The sequence below is a fragment of the Gymnoscopelus braueri genome (genome assembly GCF_963280865.1).
Source record: "Gymnoscopelus braueri genome assembly, chromosome: 10".
NCBI lineage: Eukaryota > Metazoa > Chordata > Actinopteri > Myctophiformes > Myctophidae > Gymnoscopelus > Gymnoscopelus braueri.
Genome location: NC_137611.1, coordinates 40,431,326 through 40,450,500, shown reverse-complemented (window position 1 = coordinate 40,450,500; position 19,175 = coordinate 40,431,326). Strand labels below are relative to the sequence as shown.

General features: G+C 39.6%; 1 protein-coding gene across 1 annotated transcript in view; it reads left to right on the top strand.

The window, feature by feature from the left end:
- Positions 1-2,639: 2,639 nt before the first annotated feature.
- The window catches only part of LOC308094350 (la-related protein 4B-like), a 49,364-nt gene continuing 32,828 nt past the window's right edge, over positions 2,640-19,175 (top strand). Inside the window, exons 1-2 of the mRNA XM_080440955.1 lie at positions 2,640-3,202; positions 8,226-8,357. Coding sequence (XP_080297081.1) covers positions 8,277-8,357 — 81 coding nt within the window. The 5' untranslated portion in view covers positions 2,640-3,202; positions 8,226-8,276. The remainder of the gene's footprint in view (positions 3,203-8,225; positions 8,358-19,175) is intronic.

The following is a 19,175-nucleotide window of genomic DNA, read 5'->3' as shown; positions in this document are numbered from 1 at the left end:
TAATCAAGGAACTTAAAACTGTCTAGGGTGCACAAAAGAGCCTGAGTAGTTAATATGATCCCTGAATTGCAAAATAAGTCCTGCACTGCCCCGAATTTTGCCTTCTCTATGTTAATGCATCTTTATAATTTGTTACAGAAAAGAAAGGGGGGGGGGGGGAAAGAACGACCACAGAAGTTACAATTTCGATAGGTCACAAATGCCGGTGTAACACCTATTCACACCCACACCACTGATCACGAGTGGATCCGCGTGTCCCCGCTGCCTGTACGGAAGAGGGGCGGGGGGTGACCCATGCCCCATGCCCGGAGTCTGACAGCTTCGACAACTGAGCTTTTATCCCATAGCCCAGAGGGATAACCAATGCTGTGATTGGCTGAGTGTCATTGTTGTGATAAACTTCGCAACATTCAAGTCATAACCATCAATTTTGACCAGCGTTGTGAGCTTTTTGCATTGAGGTGGGCTTTGGGGGTGGTCTCAAGTTTCGCCTGCCAACCCAGGTCCAGAGCCAGGATTAAATGACTAGCCTACCACAGAACAAAGTTATTTTGGAAAACATGTTTCCTCTAGCTAGCCCAGTGGTTCTCAACCTGGGGTCCCCACATGATTTTGGGTGGGTCCCCAGATGACAGTGAAGTGACAATTTAAGGACTTTTAATAACTAATACCTAAAGAAAATAAACTAAATGAAAAAATACCATTAGCCTACTGCATCTAAAGTAATCAACAAACTATACTATAAGAATGTATAAAATATTGGCCAAATTGTCAAATAATATAATAATAATAATAATAATAAAAAATCTAAATAGCCGAGCTTGTAGATCAGCTATTTTCACAATATTTATCTGTGGAACCGAGTCAAACTGAATGTAATTCCTCAACTCCTACAATTCCAAGTGCTTGTCAGGATGGGGGGTCCCCAGTTCAAATATGATTATTTTGGGGGGTCGCACCCTGGAAAGATTGAGAACCACTGCTAGCCTATTTATCTCGTTAACTCATCATTACATTGAACAATGCATTATTTGTGATTAAAATAAGGAAGAGTGGGTGGGCACCTCGGGCAATTTTTTCCTAAATGTAAAAAGAAAAAGAAATAATTGGGAAAATGGTCTTAAAGTATACATGATTTGAACGTGCACACATCATTATCAGACCACAATTTATACCCTTCAACTTCTTGTTTATGACCAAAATACAAATGAGGTTTTGTAGCAGCTCCTCCGACCCCTCCTTACTCAAATCCTTATTTTAACATACACAGATTTTAAATAAATAGTCTGCCCATTCATTCCATTGTATAAATCTATTCTTCTACAGTTTTGTTCTAAATCTTTTGCAATAAAATGAAATATGTTTGCTAACTATTATAGGCCTACTTTAATTAAAACCAGATTTTGCAGACATGGTCCCAAAAGTAAACAAAAACAACACATGCCACTTTAATTATTTTCTATTTGCTGATTGAGTTCAGCTTTTGAGACAAAATCTGACACTGCCAGGTAAATACACATTTTAATTGTAGTTGCTCTAGGTCTGTTTGTAAACACTGGACAGAAACAGACCCACATTACAATTTAATTGATTATAAAAGTTCCAAAAAGCTTTAGGGAGCTACCCAGAATAACCAGTATCACCATTCACCTGATTTGAACCCAGCTGAGGTGAGGCCATAAATACTGTATAACTATGGCGGGTGAGGCAGGTGGTGGAGCGAGGTCAAAGGGCGGTGAATAAAGCAAAGTAGCTCAGCTCTTTGGATGAGTGGAAGATGTTTGGTTTCCCATGTTGTGTTCAACTCCAGTGGTTACACTTTAAATCCAGACATCAAACTATTTAACACAGTGGTGTGGAAGAAGTACTCACATTTTGTAATCAAGTAAAAGTACCAATACCACAATGTAGAAATACAAATATAAGTCTGGTATTCTAAATGTACTTGATAAAAGTACCAAAGTATCCACATTAAAATATACTTAAGTGCTGAAAGTAAAAGTACTCATTTTGCAGAATAGCCCATTTCACAAGTTTACAAATGTATAAAAATGCTTTGAGAATAGCTGATCTACAAGCTCACAATCTCTGTTGTGAGCTTCTAGATCGGCTATTTTCAAATTAATAGGGCTGAAATGGTTAATGCATGTTTTCTAATAATAATCAAAATCTTCTGAGATGTAGTGGAGTAGAAGTAAAAATATCAGAAATTGGAAACACTCCAGTAAAGTAAAAAATCCTCAAAAGTGTACTTAAGTACGTACAGTACTTATAGTTACTTTACACCACTGATCGTAATAAGACAAAGCTACAATTTCATAGATCTTGTTGCTATTTTAAGAAAGAAATACAAATAAATAATAATAATAATAATATTAGAAAAATATTGTCAACAGTGCAACACAGTGTCGTTGCCGTGCTCTGACTATCTCTACAAATAGATCACTACACATTTGAGCGATAATCTTTTGGCATTGGGATCCCATAACTCAGAGGAACGGCCACTGCTCTGATGATTGGCTGGCCGGCTCCGTGACAACAGCCCTAGCCAATCACAGCTCGACTGTCCCTCTTGGGCCATGGGATATAGACTCTATCATCCCCAAACCCCGCTTTCGCTTCTCCAGCGAACGTCTGTTTCATCGTTGCAACTGATCTCAGTAAAACGGCGAAAAACGTAGATTTTACGCGAGTTTCGTGACTTTTTACGGTTGTCGTGTTGTTCCGCCAAGTCCGTGGGTTTTTCGTCGAGCTTGGGAATTATTCCGGTTTGGCTTGAATGATCAAAAATAGCCCAGGTTTGATTTATATCATCCCCGAGTACACGACTGGATAAAGTTGACCAGCGAGCTAGCTAGCTAACATCCAAGCTAGCTAGCTAACCTAGCTAACATCCAAGCTAGCTCATTAGTTAACCAGCTTGTACTTCTAGTTGGGGGAGCCCACATAGAAACAGTATATTTTGGGGCGTCGTTCTGTCGTTGCAGCTTCTTAGTTTTCAGGGCATTCGACCAGTGTTTATACGTTAAGTCCGTGCGTTAAACTCCGGGTTGTTGACAGTTGGCGTGCTAACCTGCTAGCCAAGCAAGCTAACTCCCTGCGTATTATTTCGTGTGGAAGCCACATCTTGAAGGCCTGCAGTTTTCCAGCAACAACGGCAGTAAACTTGTCTTTGCATTGCCGTGCAGGGGAGAGTTGACAGGTGAGTGACGAGAGGACCAGCATCCATCACCCAGAGCAGTGGTTCTCAAACTTTTTCCCGTCAAGGACCCCCCCCAAATAGACACATTAGCCCACACGGACCACCCATTTGAAAAGATCTGCCAGGGACTCAGCCATTTCAACGTCTTGCGGGTCCCAATCTACACTGTAGTATCATCATCATCATCATCAGAGTTAATTTAACTCTGAGAGTGTAGAGATGGAACCAAATGGACCCGTTATGGTACACTCAGAGTTACAGACCCATAAAAGGGGTCAATTTGGTTCCTAACTATTAATTTGGCTGGGGACCCCCTGGAACCCGTCCTTGAGGGGGTTCCACTTTGAGAACCACTGACCTAGAGGTTTAGTGGAACACAATGCATGAGCATAGATGATTGTTGCTGTTTAATAAACAAGCTTGGTTAAGCCTGACCAAGCTAACGCTAGCCTGATTCAAACCGAAGGGGGGAGAGGAATGTTACGCCGACATTTGTATTCCTGTCGAAATCGGTTTAATCATGTTTTTTCCCCGGCTGGATTACATCATTTTCATTAAAAAAAAATGTTGATTTATTTTTTGTGGATAGATTTTCTCCCCGTCAAAATGCGTTTGCCCTTAAATATAAGAAATGGGCTTTTTAACTTGTGTGGAAACAGTTACTGATGGGGTTACAAAACTCGGTACAACACCTGAGGTCGCCATCTTTCACTGGATGCTGCTGTTGGCCCGCTGCAAGGCAGATAGAATCGGACTGCTACTTTCCAGCGTGAGTCAACTTTTTAGTGGAGCGCCTTGTTTTTACTTACTCAATCTTTAAACCGTAGCTGTCTGCTTGTGTCAGTTTTTTGTTGGAAATCATGCCTTGGGAAGGGTTTGTTTTCACATTTCAACATCGCGATCAACGTTTAGCCCAGCACGGAATCTCGCAATGCATGGCTCTTGCCATGGGCATGGCATGTGTGCACCGCAGTGTTTGTGGCCTGTGTCAGCTACTAAATAGGCCTGCATTGCGTCTGTAGGTGCAGGTTGCACCCCGTTAAATAGTTATCTGACCTAACTTAACCCATTGCAGCTGTATAATGTACAGATCTATTAAAGGCAACTCTTCAGAAGGACTTGGCGAGATGCTGGCTAACCCCCCTCCCCATGGCTCTGGTGGTAACCCACTAGCCAAAAATAAGCTGTCACCGGCCTACTACTGCATTCTTCACTGGTGGGGTGGAACCTCTGGGTTATTTTGGAACAACAGAATAGAGATATAAATCACCTCTTCTGGTTAAGAGGGTGGAACAAGTTTGTGTGTCTACTAGGGAAAGAGGACTCAGCACTCAGCAGAGTTAACTTTGTGCTTTGAACAAGGCCCTGTCTGGTCTGTATGACAGACTGACTGCATCTGGTGAAGAAAACATGCTCAGTGGCTTGTGTTGTGTGTGTTGATTGAATTGAATGGCATTGCAGGAGCTATTTAAGAAAATACTCAACAGAAAAGTTTTGTGTTGTGTAAAGGCCTAGTCCAAACTGCCGTCCTGGTGACACATAGACGATGCGTTTAATCTGAATAATGTAAACCTGGTAGTCCAATGTGAATGCAGTTATTTACCTGGTGGGAAAGGATGTGCAGTTGTCCACTGAGTACTGCAGAAATGACATATGCACAACAAATGACATGCTCAATGACTTGGGTTTGTGGTTTTTGACTAAATTGTATTGCGGAAGCAGACTTGGCTGGCTTTTGAATGCCTATTGTGTAAAAAGAAAAAAAGTAGAGACTTGGAGCCTACAAATGTACAGTAGTAGCTCCGTAATTAAATGTCATGTAAAAGACTTCAGCCAGCTGTGGTGTTGGTGCTGTTTGCTGTCCTACAGTGAATTGGGTATTTGCTAGAAGAACCATACAAAAGCAGAAGGAAAGTTATGTTTGAGGGTCTGAAGCTATTGGCAAACAAATGTCTTTAAAGAGTCTCCCGTTTTGTTAAAGTGAAATGGCAGTTTGTCACTTGGTGTGTGACTGTGATAACTTGCACAGTAAATCCTGAGTGTTCATTTACTACTCTTGAGTCTACAAATGGACCCTTAACAGGTCCATTTTGTTTCATTTGTACACTCTCAGAGTTAAATGAACACTGAGGATTTTACTGTGTAGTTTGATGGAAAGCATCAGTGTTGAGCCGCTATTCATCACACATGGCCTGACACACTCACATGCTGTCTATGGGAATGACTATGTGGATCAAAGGTCGCTTTACAGCCATGCCATTCTTTTTCTGCTTTGTATGCAAACACATCGAGGGCCTGCGTCAAAGACAGGCATTCGATTGTTGGGGGGGATTACCACTCCTTTACAAATGGCTCCTAATCGCAAAGAAAAAAAGGACTTTTCACACTTTCAAATCAATGATGTTTTGTTGGATTCAGCATCTGTCTTACTGCTGATGTTATGTCAAGAGTGATTATGGTCAATAATTATCCAATTGATTTATCTGATGTCTGATATAAGTAAATGGTCATTGTCTCATACAGCAAGTATGTGGAATGCAAATTGTAACTTGCTGACCAGTCATGTCAGGATGAAAGTCTGTTTTCTTCTAGTGTTAACAGACATAATCAGGTAATTAAACCTTCTATTTTATCAACACATGGAGAACTTTGAAACAAATGCTGCCGACCCTTATGGACATGTTGGTTGTTTTCTCCTTCGTTCCTAATTTTTAAATGTTTTATAATGTTGTCAAAATTGGCACCCCCCTTGCTTGCCTTTGTAAAAGCAACTCACCTGCTCCCATATAGCCATGCTTTGTGCTACTACACAGTATTGTATTTTTCAGCACAAGATTACATCTAACGGTATTTCGACTGAATGGCTGTAACAATGTGTTAGGTCTGTGCAAAAAGTAATAGCTAAATACTTTTAAACTAATTGCCTTGACATGAAACAGCCTGCCAGTTTGTCTCACTTTGACTGTCAGTGTGTTGGGTGCATGCATGTGACAGTTTTTTGATCGACAAGGGATGGGTAGCCAGGGGAAAGTGCCACAGGGGAGGGAGGGGGGCGAGCTGCCTTGTTTTGAAAGGCCTCAGCTTGTTATGAGATTATCATGATTGCCCTTGTTTATCAGTACAGGGTGCATAATGGCACTTTAAGCAATTTTGTCTTATTCTTTGTCCCACTTGATTGTCTGTCTCCTTCCTTCTCATACTGGAGCTTAAACCACTGGTCAGGGAAAACGGAAGGAACTTTTTTGGCTTACTTGCCAAAGTGGCTAGTAAATAAATAAAATATACTCCTTCTAGCCAGGCAGACTTTTTTAATGGCAAAATGATTAATAGCTTTTTAGTATTACTATGTGTATTACTATATAATTATACGCAATTATGAGATGGGACACAGGAGGATGCTCAGCTGCGACAATTGAGTATTGATTCAAAGATTCAGATTCAAATAATCAGGATAATGTAGCCTATTGAAAGAATATGTATTTATGACCAATACTCAACTTTATTATTGTGCTCATTAGAAGTGAGTTGTGAGTAGCTAGCTACAGTATATGCAACGCCAATGTAACGACATACAGTAATACCCTCCACTACACCAGTGGTTGCAATGCAGCCCAACGTTCATCCTCGTATCATAATGTTTCTACAGAGGCCTGCTAGGGCTGCCGGCCTATGTTTATTCTTTGTTTGCACAGAAGCATAGCCTTACTACCATTTCCTACATAAACTTATAATGATATTATTTAGGTTACAATTGAATAATTTTCATTGAACTAATTTAGAAATTATGAATTATATTAAACAAATGGTCTGTCAAATTGAGAAAAATAAGCACAGTATTACAGGGTCCTTGACTCCTGCTTGATGCCTTAGTCTCATTGAAGAGATAGATGGAAGAGGGAGGCTGAGGCAGGAGGAGGAGGAGTCCATATTTTAAATGCCCAGAATAAAGCCCCATCTTGCAATGCATTTCAAGGCTACTTTCCCCATTTTATGTGACTTGTAAAACTGACTGTTGTCGTTTTTTATCGATACAACAATCACTTACAAAAATTACATAATATTGCTGCTGCTTGATACATTCTTCGGTGGGTGATTTGCTCACCGTAATGTATCGGTGCGTGCTCAGCAAAGATGCTTATTGCATTTCAAACACTAAAAGCCGCTTTGAAGCACATAAATATGAAAATGATTAGATGAATAAACAACTATTGTGTGTGTGTGTGTCAACAGTTGTCAGTGATAGAGCTGCTCTCTCTGTTGAGAGATCGCTTTAATTTTACGTTTCACTGGTCGTGTAAGAAAGCACAACATTTATGGAATGCTAAAGATGCACAGGCACACACACACACACATGCGTGTGCCACACACCTAACTGTCTAGAAGTGGCTGCACCGCTTAAAAAATAGCGCTCTAGGCTGAACTCCAAGCAGACAATAGAAGTTATTTCTTGTATGAAAATAAAATAAAAATGCAGGACGTTGGCTCCTAATGTCTTCACACGCCAGCCAAAGACGGAATCTGCTTGCCACTGGCGGGTGTTTCATTTTCTTCATATCTCTAAACTTTGTATTTTGATTTACTAAATATAAAGTGTAAGCAGTAAGCAATTAAGCTCTTAATGCCATTAAAAAAAAATATATAGCGAACATAGCTAATCTACAGGCTTGAAGATTAGCAATTTAGGCTATTTTTGGATATTGTGTGAATAAATAAAGCAAAAACGAAAATGTTTTGCCTATAACAAAATTGGGAAACGATTGAAAGTGGTTAAATATTTATTTTAGGTTATATAATAGAATTTGCCTCTGTATTTGGAATTCTGTGTGCACAAAATATGAAGACCGTTTTGTATTGTAGAGGTTCAGGTCACGATACGCATTAAAATAAGAGACATGTCTCACGGCACACCGATTGGGATCCACTGGCAGTTGGCGCTTTTCTCCATTTACATATCACCCAATTGTTTTTTGAATAGTACTGTTCCTTAACATCTGTATTGTTTGTCCCTTCCTTCCCCCTGTAGCTTCATCGGTGACACAGACTTCTCCCTGAGGAGCCAAGAAGCAGACGGCTCATGACTTCTGACCAGGACACGAAAGTTGTAGCTGAACCACAGGTGCAGCAAGTTCAAGAGGCAAAAGAGAACTCACATTTGGTAGGAGACAAACACACACACACACACACACACACACACACACACACACACACACAGTCTCTTGTTATCTGAACATTTTAGGTTGGGGGCACTTATTGTTACAGTGTGACCTAACAACAGTAAAGCAAGCTGACATTCTGGACATGAATGTTCTTCCTCAACTACAGGTGTAGCAAGTGCAAGAGGCAATAGGGAACTTCTATTTGGTAGGCACACCATACACTTGCACAGTGTATCTGCACATTTAAATATGGGGTATTTAGCTGAAGCTCTTGTCAAGATTAACTGTCATTACGCCGAGAGCAGCAGTAGAACAACCTTCAAGGCATACTTTCCCCCAAAATGACTTTCTATCAATTACTAACCTGCGAAGCCTTGAATACATAGAGGAGTTTTGTTCGTTTTTGGTGAATGAAGAAGTAAAAAAGAATAGAAATAACTGGTGAATTTAAAAAAAAAGCGTCCCAATATAACGACTATGTCAAAAATCTGTTTATAAACTCCAACACAGCTTTGAACGTATACGCCAAGTCTATTGTATCCTGTTTGTGTTCTATATCCAAAACACTGCAATTTCGCTCAAACTTTATTTAAATGACTTGCAGGCTAAACAGGCCCATGCATGAATGACACAAGCTTGTCTTGAACCCCACAGGAAATCACATTAAAGTCAGAATATATATTTTGTTGCTTAACTAGTGTGTTGGTGTAGCATCTACAAACGCCAAAATCCAACATCTGTAGATGGTACACCTGCTATATCTGCAGATTAACAATTTCATATATTTTTTATAAAAGGTATGCAATGCATGCATTGAAATATACGCGTTTTCTTTTTGATCTGTATGTTCTTTAGTAGACTTTTCCACAGTAACTGTAAAAAGTGCAATTTAAAAAACCTGACATCACAGCAACATTACTTATTGCACTTAAACGCCTCCGCAAGAAGTCCCATACTGTTGATCCACTTTAAGCCAATGTAGTCAGTATTGGATAGAGTGTAGGATGGTTAATATTGCTCAGGTCAGGGAGGTGTTGCTCCCTTAAGAAATGCAAGGAAAAACAGCACCATTATCTGCAATAATGCCTCTGTTGTTGCTTTGTAAACATAGAATTACCTTCACGCAGAACTAAGCCCTTTAAAACTGTATGTCGCCTGCTTCCTTACCTTATTAGTACTCCTCCCACTCTAATGCTGGGGTGGCTGTTGGGACTTAATGGCATGTTGTCTGTCTCCCACACTGAGCCTGTGAGATGGGCTAGCGAGAATACCTCCAGTGGTACTCTTTACTCTTTACCATTGTTGTCGTATTAGTTCCAATTGTCACTTTCATTTAGCTGTAACGGTTCTCTTAGATGAGTTTATCAGCCAGGCCTATCATTTACTTGGAGGTTCAGGTCACGATACGCACCTCAAATTGTGAAGGCCATTAATTCATGTGCTGCTGTTTCAGTGTCCTAAATGGAATCTGTGAGTTGAACTAGCAGAGAATGCCTCATTCTTCACATTCATCATATTAGTTTCCTTAAGCAGAATGAGCGTTTTTAAATGTGTTCTGCAGCACAAGTACAGAACCTAGTGTTGGAGCTTTAAACCAAGACGCAAGTGTTGCAAGAGCAGACTTGGTCTACTTTACCCTTATAATAATGTAGCGTTTCTTGTGCTTTCTAACTTGAGTTAGAAATGATCACATGTCTGACGGAATCATCCTGGAAACGTCACTGATTGACGTTTAATCTAAATGTGAGTGGTTGAACTTGTTGATGTGCGTGCCAGCACTTGTGTTTTCAGCGTCATCGTGTGCCTGTGAGTTGACAGTTGGGTTTCAAATTTAGCACTGAATTAATTTGAACCTTCACCCTCATTTAAGCGTAATTAATATCCTGTCGCTTAACGTAGTAACTGCACTCCTATTCAATTTGCTTTTGAAGGCAACATGACAGGCAGCCGTAAAAGTAATGGTTCTCAGCTCAGAGTACTGTTAGTTGTCGTTCCAGCTGTCTTGTCGGGCACTAATATAAACCTAATCACCAGGTAAAATTCAGATCAGTAACTGTTCAAATGGAAAACTAGCATTAGTCTCTCCTCAGGTCTGGAGTTGAGACCTACTGCTGAACACATAAAGTAAAATTTCACTAGTAGATGTTGAACTTGCGTGTCACATGTGTCATTTTTTGGGTGGAGATGACAGGTTTTCATTTGATCTGAACAGCAGAGTGAAAGCAGAAGTAGTTTACTTTAATCCAAGAACACTAAGGCATGGCATTAAGTTACTTGCTCTTATTTCAGTGATAAAGCCATTAAGACAAACGCCATTATGCCAGCAGGATAGGAAAGGACATTGTTGTGAGATTGTACATGTTTTTAACTCTTTCATGGTTAGTTTCATCACTATAAGCAATGTAAACATTTGTATTTTGACCAGGTGTATTTTTCTGTTTGCCTGCCTGGCAGTCCGCACATATATTACAGATGGCTGTACCAGATGGTACAGTATCTTGGTTAAGTAGTCCCACACATTGCTTTTTCCATTTTCATCCATTTGTAAAACTACATATTGCCTATGAAAATGAGCTGGAACCAAACTAGTTGTTATTGTATGTTCTATTACACACAGGGAGTCCTGGACAAAACAGTTTGGTGTGAATGAATGCATGTAATAATATACAGACATGCTTAATTTATACTCCATTGCATGGTGTCTCATGCCAAAAAGAACAGATCTACTAGCTAATGCTAGCTTGTAGGTCTGTTCTTTATGGCAAGTGTCACAGTTGTAGTAGGATAACGATTTTACGTTCCTACTAATGTTATAACATAGCGTTATTATCAGAAGGGACTATTATCAGAAGGGACTAAGATGCTCACACATCAGCTTCCACTCAGCACATATCTACATGTGGTTAGCTAGCATTGCGTAGCATGAAATAAGCATTCAGCAGACTCAATCCACCAAGCTGCAGAAAGATGCTCTGATGTTTACCTTTCAATTTGATGCATTGTCATTTCACTGAGCAAGCTGGCAGCTACCTTGCTAACATAGCAAACAGATGTGATGAGCATGAGTGACATGACGGTTGTCAGGGACTATTAGAGCTGTATTGAAAAGGGGGGAATGACGAGGGCACTTTTTATTAACTTTTCACAACCTAGTTGGCAACTTACCATGAAATCACCGTTCTAGTCTGAGAATGCGTCCCACAGTCTCTGCTCAGCTGTGTAGCACACTGGCTGCAGTGCAGACAGTACAGAGAGTAACAATGCTGTACAAAATACGCAATTAACAAACATTGTTTATCACTCCAAAGTGTCTTTTCTAAATTAAAAAGGTTTTTGATATCGGCACATATCGGAGAACATAGACCGACCAATAGGCCGATATCAGCAGATAAAATCAGCAGTTTGAGGTGTGGAACTTCCTTGCCAAAGGTGTCCATTCTGTTGTTAAAGATGACAGGTTTTCTTTTGATCTGAACTGCAGAGCGAAATGAGAAGTAGGCTAATCCAAGAACACTGTTACTTGCTTATTTCAATAATGAAGCCAAATACAGTGATATCAGCAGGATAGAATCGTAGGACATTGTTGTGGCGTATGAGATTTTTTTTTATGACAAATTCATCACGTTCAGTAATGCAAAAATGGGTGTTTGTTTGTTACAGGAATCATATGTTCTAAACTCGGACAATCTTTCAGCTGCACCCATCACATTACAGCTGTTGCAGTATTCAATATAGGGATGAGTTAGATTGTTTTTTTTTGTGGCAATCTCTAATATAGACTTTCATATTTCAAAATAGATTACATTTACATTGCTGTAGGGCAGAAACTTTGTATCTCCATATTAATTTTTTTCCCCTTATGCCCTAGTTTGTCATACAATAGTGTCACTCAAGAATAGCGAAAATAGCCGACCTACAAGCTCAAGAGACGCGTAGTGAGCTTGTAGATATTATATTTGTTTTAGCTAGTTTTGTAACTTTTAAAGTGAAAGTGGTTTATTACCTCTGTCCGTTGTGTGTACCGTATATATATTTAACCCAGTATTAAGTATTAACACAAGCTTGTGACTAAATAACTACATGATGAGAACTAGATGAGTTTGGATTATTTGGAACACATTATTTGGCTCATGACGCTCACACTCTTGCACATCATAGACACACTTTCACCTTTGTGAGGACAATAATCACAAAGATTGTGGGTTATGATGGTGTCATTTTTTCTTGCATTAACATCTATATCATTTTAAACTGCAGATGGCATTTAGAATGAAATGACAGTGGTGCATTCATGCCAGTATGCTTATATTGAATGATTAGCAATTGAAGAAACTAAAAGTTGAATTGAGTTTTGAAGCATTTGTTTTTGGTTGGCCACACTCGCATGCAACTTTGTGTAGGAAGCACTGTGTTCATGTTTGAGTGAGTGCTGCCTCTCCCTGGGTAATCCAGTATGCCATCCCTACGGTCTCCTCAGTACACTGACAGAGCCAGTGTTGCCAGATTCTACAGAGCCAGTGTTGCCAGATTTTGCGAGAGAAACAAGCGGCAGAGTCTACGTGTTTTAAAAAATCGACTATGTGAAAATGGCCGATACGTGTTGTGAGCTTGTAGATCTGTCATTTTCCAAAGATCTTGAAATGTTTGGAATAAAAAAAAATGATTTTAACAAAACAAATCCCTTGCACAAAATATTCAGAAAATATTTACAAGCGACTTTACAGAAAAGTAAGCCCAAAGTCGCTTATGATAAGCAGACTTGGCAACACTGGACAGAGCATGCTTGATGTGTGGCCGCTCTGCAGAGCACTGCAGACTTTTGATTGACAGCAGCACATGAAACCCATTGCCAATGTGCTTGAGAGAGGCCTATATGTGGTGGTCGTGCTATCGTCTCTGCACCAAGCCCACTCCACTGTCCTCGAGGGCGTGGCTGTGTATATGTATGTAAGAATCGGGGGAAAAAAACAGTTTTTGGTGTAGTTTTAGGTAGCAGGGCTCAGGGAGCATTCATTTGAATTTGCGTTATGTGTATTTGGTTATGGCTCTAGTGCAGGCTAGAATAATAAACATAAAAAAGTGTTTTTAGAGAAAACATTTTTGTATCTGTGCTTACCCGTAGTAACTTGGTGAGAGTAGAAGGAAGAGTCAGAGAAAGTAAAAGTAGCTAGTACTTTTTTTCCCCTCTTTTTCTCACCTTTTTTTCCTCACCTTAAAGGTAACTCCGCACCAAACAGACTCGTCCAGACTATTGCAGACTACTCCAGACTGCAACAGACTGGTATTCGGTTGGCAAAAGTTGGCATTTAAGTCTGTCAGCCGACTGGCCATTCATGTGCTAATTTGACTTTTAGCCTGCCAACGTTGCCAGGTCTGCTTATTATAAGCGACTTTGGGCTTGTTTCCCTGCAAAGCCACTTAGGGATGTTCCCAGCGTTTTTTCTTCACTGACGTGCAGTGGTGTAAGTAACTAGTACATTTACTCAAGTACTGTACTTAAGTACAATTTTGAGGTACTTTTACTTTACTGGAGTATTTCCAATTGTCTATACTTGTACTCCACAACAATTATTTGAAATGTTTAGTTACTAGTTACTTTGCAGATATAAATCATTATGAAACATACATTAACCACTTTAGCCCTATTTTATACCTATAAGCTATTTGAAAATAGCAGATCTACAAGCTCACAACGTGTTGCGATGCACGCGTTCTGAGCTTGTAGATCTGCTATTTTCAAACATTTTTGTACTTTTACTTTTGGTACTTTAAGTACATTTTTATACCAATACTTTAGTACTTTCACTCAAGTAAATGTTGAATTCTGGACTTTTACTTGTAACAGACTCAGAGTACATCTATTGCATTCAAGCCTGGAATTTCGTCATTTTAGGGGCAAGGCCACTTGGCCTTTGGTGTTGTAATTTTTTGGAGGGCACAAAGGCCCTGCCCGGTCTTCCTGCCAGGGCAGGAAGGCCATCCAAAAAAATAATAATGATTTTTAAGTCCAAAAATGATTTTTAAGTCCACGGAAATAATGCATTTAACTTGAAGGTTAAGGATCATTGTATTTTAATATATTATAAGAATAGTATAACTATCTGTGAAATATAACCCATTTATTTCACAAAATAATGTGTTGGCAAATGACCAATATTTAGTTATATAGGTCTCAATATGTCACATTCAGCCCTGGACTTCACTGACTGAAGTAGGGGTCACATTAATCATAATCATAAAATCAAATCATAATAATTAGATTCACAGAATGTATTTTACCCACAAGTTATTTTCATTCAAATGAAATGTGAATGAACTTGCACTAATAATGACTTTAGTTGATTTTTCACTCTTTAAAATATAGTATTTCTTAATAATTAATAATTACAGCTTGTAGATTGGCTATTTTCACGATTTTAAATTGTTTTTAAATAATAATAAAAAAGGAACATACAAGATTTCCACCCGACAGCAATAATATATAGCCAATATATCGTTCTGTATCAGTATATGAGTCAGTTTTTGCAGATTTCATTCTAATTGGCTACTATGCCTGCATATGAATTTCATGAGCCTGGGTAGGTCACCCTGGCTTGGCGGAGATATGCCCTGTAGCGCACACTCCGCCAGTGGTGTAAAGTAACTAAGTACATTTACTCAAGTACAGTACTTAAGTACACTTTTGAGGATTTTTTACTTTACTGGAGTATTTCTAATTTTCAGTACTTTTACTTCTACTCCATACATCTCTGAAAATATTCTACTTTTACTCCACTACAATTATTTGAAAACTTTAGTTACTTTGCAGATATAAATTATTACATTATAAAACATACAGTAACCACTTTAGCTCTATTTTATACCTAGGCTATTTGAAAATAGCCGATCTACAAGCTCACAACACGTCGCGAAGCGACGCGTTGTGAGCTTGTAGATCTGCTATTTTCAAACATTTGAGTACTTTTACTTTTGGTACTTTAAGTACATTTTGATACCAATACTTTTGTACTTTTACTCAAGTACATTTTTAATTCGGGACTTTTACTTGTAACGGAGTACTTCTACATTGCAGTATTGATACTTTTACTTAAGTAAAACATTTGAGTACTTTTTCCACCACTGCGCTCCACACAGCAGCAGCAGGTGAAAGCAATTCACTTAAAGAGGGTTGTGTTGCGCACCAAAACTGCGCAAAAGTAGGTCAAATCAATCAATCTCTCTCTGGGAGCAACAACGAGAAACAGCGAATGTAGGTTTTCATAGACATGGTTGCTTGTTTCTCTCACATAATCTGGCAACACCGACAGCCCTCTGTTGTCACTGCCACTGCTCTGCCAGTCGGCTAAAAAGCTGAACATGTTCGGTCGGCTCTGGGTCGGCCGAAAAGGTCCCGACGGACCCCCCGACGGACCCCTAACCGACTGGACAACGCTTCCCGACGCCAAGTCGGCCCAAAATCGGGCCGACTAGGATTGGTCTGGAGTTAGCTTAATGATGATTACAACGTGTGTGGAGGCCCAACTGTGGTGCGGGGGAGGGTCTTACTCTTTACAGGTGTGCACGCCTTCCAATAGGAAATAATGTGGAATTATAGGAGCAGTGGGAAGAGGGGAAAAATAACTGTTTCCCTCACAGCTCCGACATTAGGAAGTGGAAAGAGCCTGCCTGATACCCTTTTTTCCCCCAGCGTCGTTTACATGCACAAGATTGGAGACGAGATTGTGTGTGTGGGGGGGGGCTGTTCAGTAGGTCCGTTCCTGAGGCAATGGGTCTAAGGTCTAAGCAGGCTTGAGTGCTGGGGAAATGCCCAGTGTTTCATAGTTAATAGGCTGAATATAAAAAGTACCAGTGACGAGTTTGGAGGACTGAATATATGACTGAAGTCAAATCAATCTAAGTATAAGCTAAGACTGCAGATTAAGTGGACCTCAGTTATGCAGGTTTTGCTCCCTCTAGCATAAATTAGTAATTAGTTTGTTTATTGATACTCTGTTTCTCAGATACTTTGCGTGATCTCGTTTCCTCCAAAGTGCCACATTTGAGACTAGACATAAGGTGACCTTTTCAATCATGTCATGGTCCAGAATGCCAGGCAAACTCTACATCCTAATGGCTTACGGCTTGAAGCATACGCCTGCCATGATAACCCAGAGCTAGTCCGACCTCTTTCGCCTCATCCTGTATTCTGTTGCTCACCACCCCGCACGACACCATATGCCTGCCACATATGTCTACGGATGGATCACACATTAACACACAACCTATTTTTAGCCATGTGTGAAATCTTATAAGCGACGGCTGATATACAGGAAAGAGTTTTTAAGAGACCAAAGTGTCTTGTCCTAGCTTCCTTTCACTGGTGTAGGTCTGTAGGAAGGTGGTGGTGAACTTGTTATCTGTCCCTCTTGCAGGTGTTCACACGTCGGAGTGTACTGTTGGTACACATGCTGTGGTGTGTCAACTTTTTAAGATTTATGTTGGCGGAGAAATGCCAAAAAGGAAATGCCATATGCAGTGTAATTTCAGTACATTAAGTAAACTCTTTAATTATAAAGAATCTTAAATTTAAGTTCCAAAGTGGCATTGAAAATAGTGAGAATAGCTGATCTGCAATCTCACAACTCATGGTGACGCGTTGTGACCTTGTAGATCTGCTATTTTCATTACTTTTGTGTGACACTCTTGTATGATGAAGTGGAGCATTAATTTACAATAAGAAAACGGGGGGAAAAAATATGGAGATACAAGGTTTCTGCCCGACAGCAACAATATGTTTGTGCTCTTATGATCCAGTGAGTATTTTCTAATATTTACAGCTTGTAGCAGAGACAAAAACAATTTTGTTTCCGCGAAGCGAGTTTATTGATCATCATGCTAGAAAGGTCGCCACTCCATAAAACCGGGGACCTTTTGTGAACACTTTGGTTTTTGGACTTTACATCGATCGAATACATCGAAAACGAGCACAAAGTAATATGCAAAGTCTGTGAGAGTGACGGACAATATGACAATTGTATGCCACTGGTCAGTGAAGATTATTATATTAACATGGCTAATGCTAATTATTACTATACGAGAAGCATTATATTTCACTTGCATATTTTGCATGAACTAATTATTTCATCTGATTGTGCCCTCTTGTGGAATACAACAGTAAAACACATCCTCCAAATTATTAGCAGCCCATGTTTTTTTCAGCTCATTGTTTTTGGAAATTTAAATAAAAATGAGTTTCAGCCCTACTCGGGACAATAACACATTGCTAAATTAATCATACTGCCACCTCTTGAGGCGTGTGAAAGTGAGAAAAAAAAAGCAGATAAAACAATACATTAGTATTTGATTTGAGCTCCTTCACCCCTTGATGACATCAGAGCAGCCTGCAGCTAGAAGTGTGCTGAGATGAACAGAGAGGGCATTCAGAATAATGGACCAAGAGAGAGAGCAGAGTGAACACAGATGAGTGGACAGAGGATAGGCAGAGGAGGAACAGATGAATAGAATAGGGCTGGGCAATTAACCGTAAATATATCTAAACCCATATTTTGAAGACTATTTTTTTTGGGCGGTGAAACCGCCCCTATAAGTGAGGTTTGTACAGCAAATCCTGCGCTGTGATTGGCCAAAAAATAACGCCTAACCCTGCACCGTGATTGGCCAATCACAGTCTATTCAGGACTGTGAAGGCCAGTGTCACTATATAAGAAACCATAACTTTAAAAAAAACATAAATTTGTTTTTTTTAAGTTATGGTTTCTTCCATCATAAAGAGTGTTTCAATAAATGTATTTATTTTTTGTACATGATTGGTTGACTCCATTCAGTATTGTGATTAGCTAGCAAGACACCGCCCACTTCACATAGGGTGTGATTTTTGGGCGGTGAAACCGCCCCTATAAGTGAGGTTTGGAAATTTGTACAATTATCCTGCGCTGTGATTGGCCAATCACAATCTATTCAGGACTGTGATTGGCCAGTGTCACATGACACATGTACATAGCCCTATATAAGAAACCATAACTTTAAAAAAAACCCATAAATTTGTTTTTTTTAAATTATGGTTTCGTCCATCATAAAGAGTGTTTCAATAAATGTATTTATCTTTTGTACATGATTGGTTGACTCCATTCAGTATTGTGATTAGCTAGCAAGACACCGCCCACTTCACACAGGGTGTGAATTTATTTATAGACTTTTGATAATGTACTAAATTGACCAGTCGGATTAACCTCTTAACCCTGTATTATTTGTTGTACAGTATGAAAATTGTAAAAATCTACAAGATAAGAAAGTGTTTTCACTATAAAAAAATCGAATTGTTCATGAATCATAATCGAGGCAAAAGTAAAGAATTATTTGTGATAGATAGATTTATGCCCATGTTTTTACATCATGGTAAACTTTGTTTGTCTGAGGCTAATTGTGCAAACCACTGGTTTGATCAGCACAACATTACTTGTGCATGTTGCCAGATAGATAGATATGTGTTATGTTTTTGAAATATTTAATGTCAATTGGGGTCACCGGTTAACCTCCCAGCCCGCACTCTGAGCAAGACTCCCCGTCTCTTTCTCTCGAACCCTCATGTCTCTTGTCTTTGTCTGTTATTCTTTACTCTTCGGTTATCTCTTTGTGCCTCTTTTCTCCCTCTCCACCCCTCTAGCCTCTCCCCAAACACACACCCCACCGTCCGTCTACCCATGCTTTCCTCTCCTGCCTGTCACAAGGATACACACTGTCTCCTTCGCTTCGGTCCATTTCCATCCCCTTCTCTCACTCTTTTCTTTCATCTACTTCTCTCTCTCGCCACTGTCCAT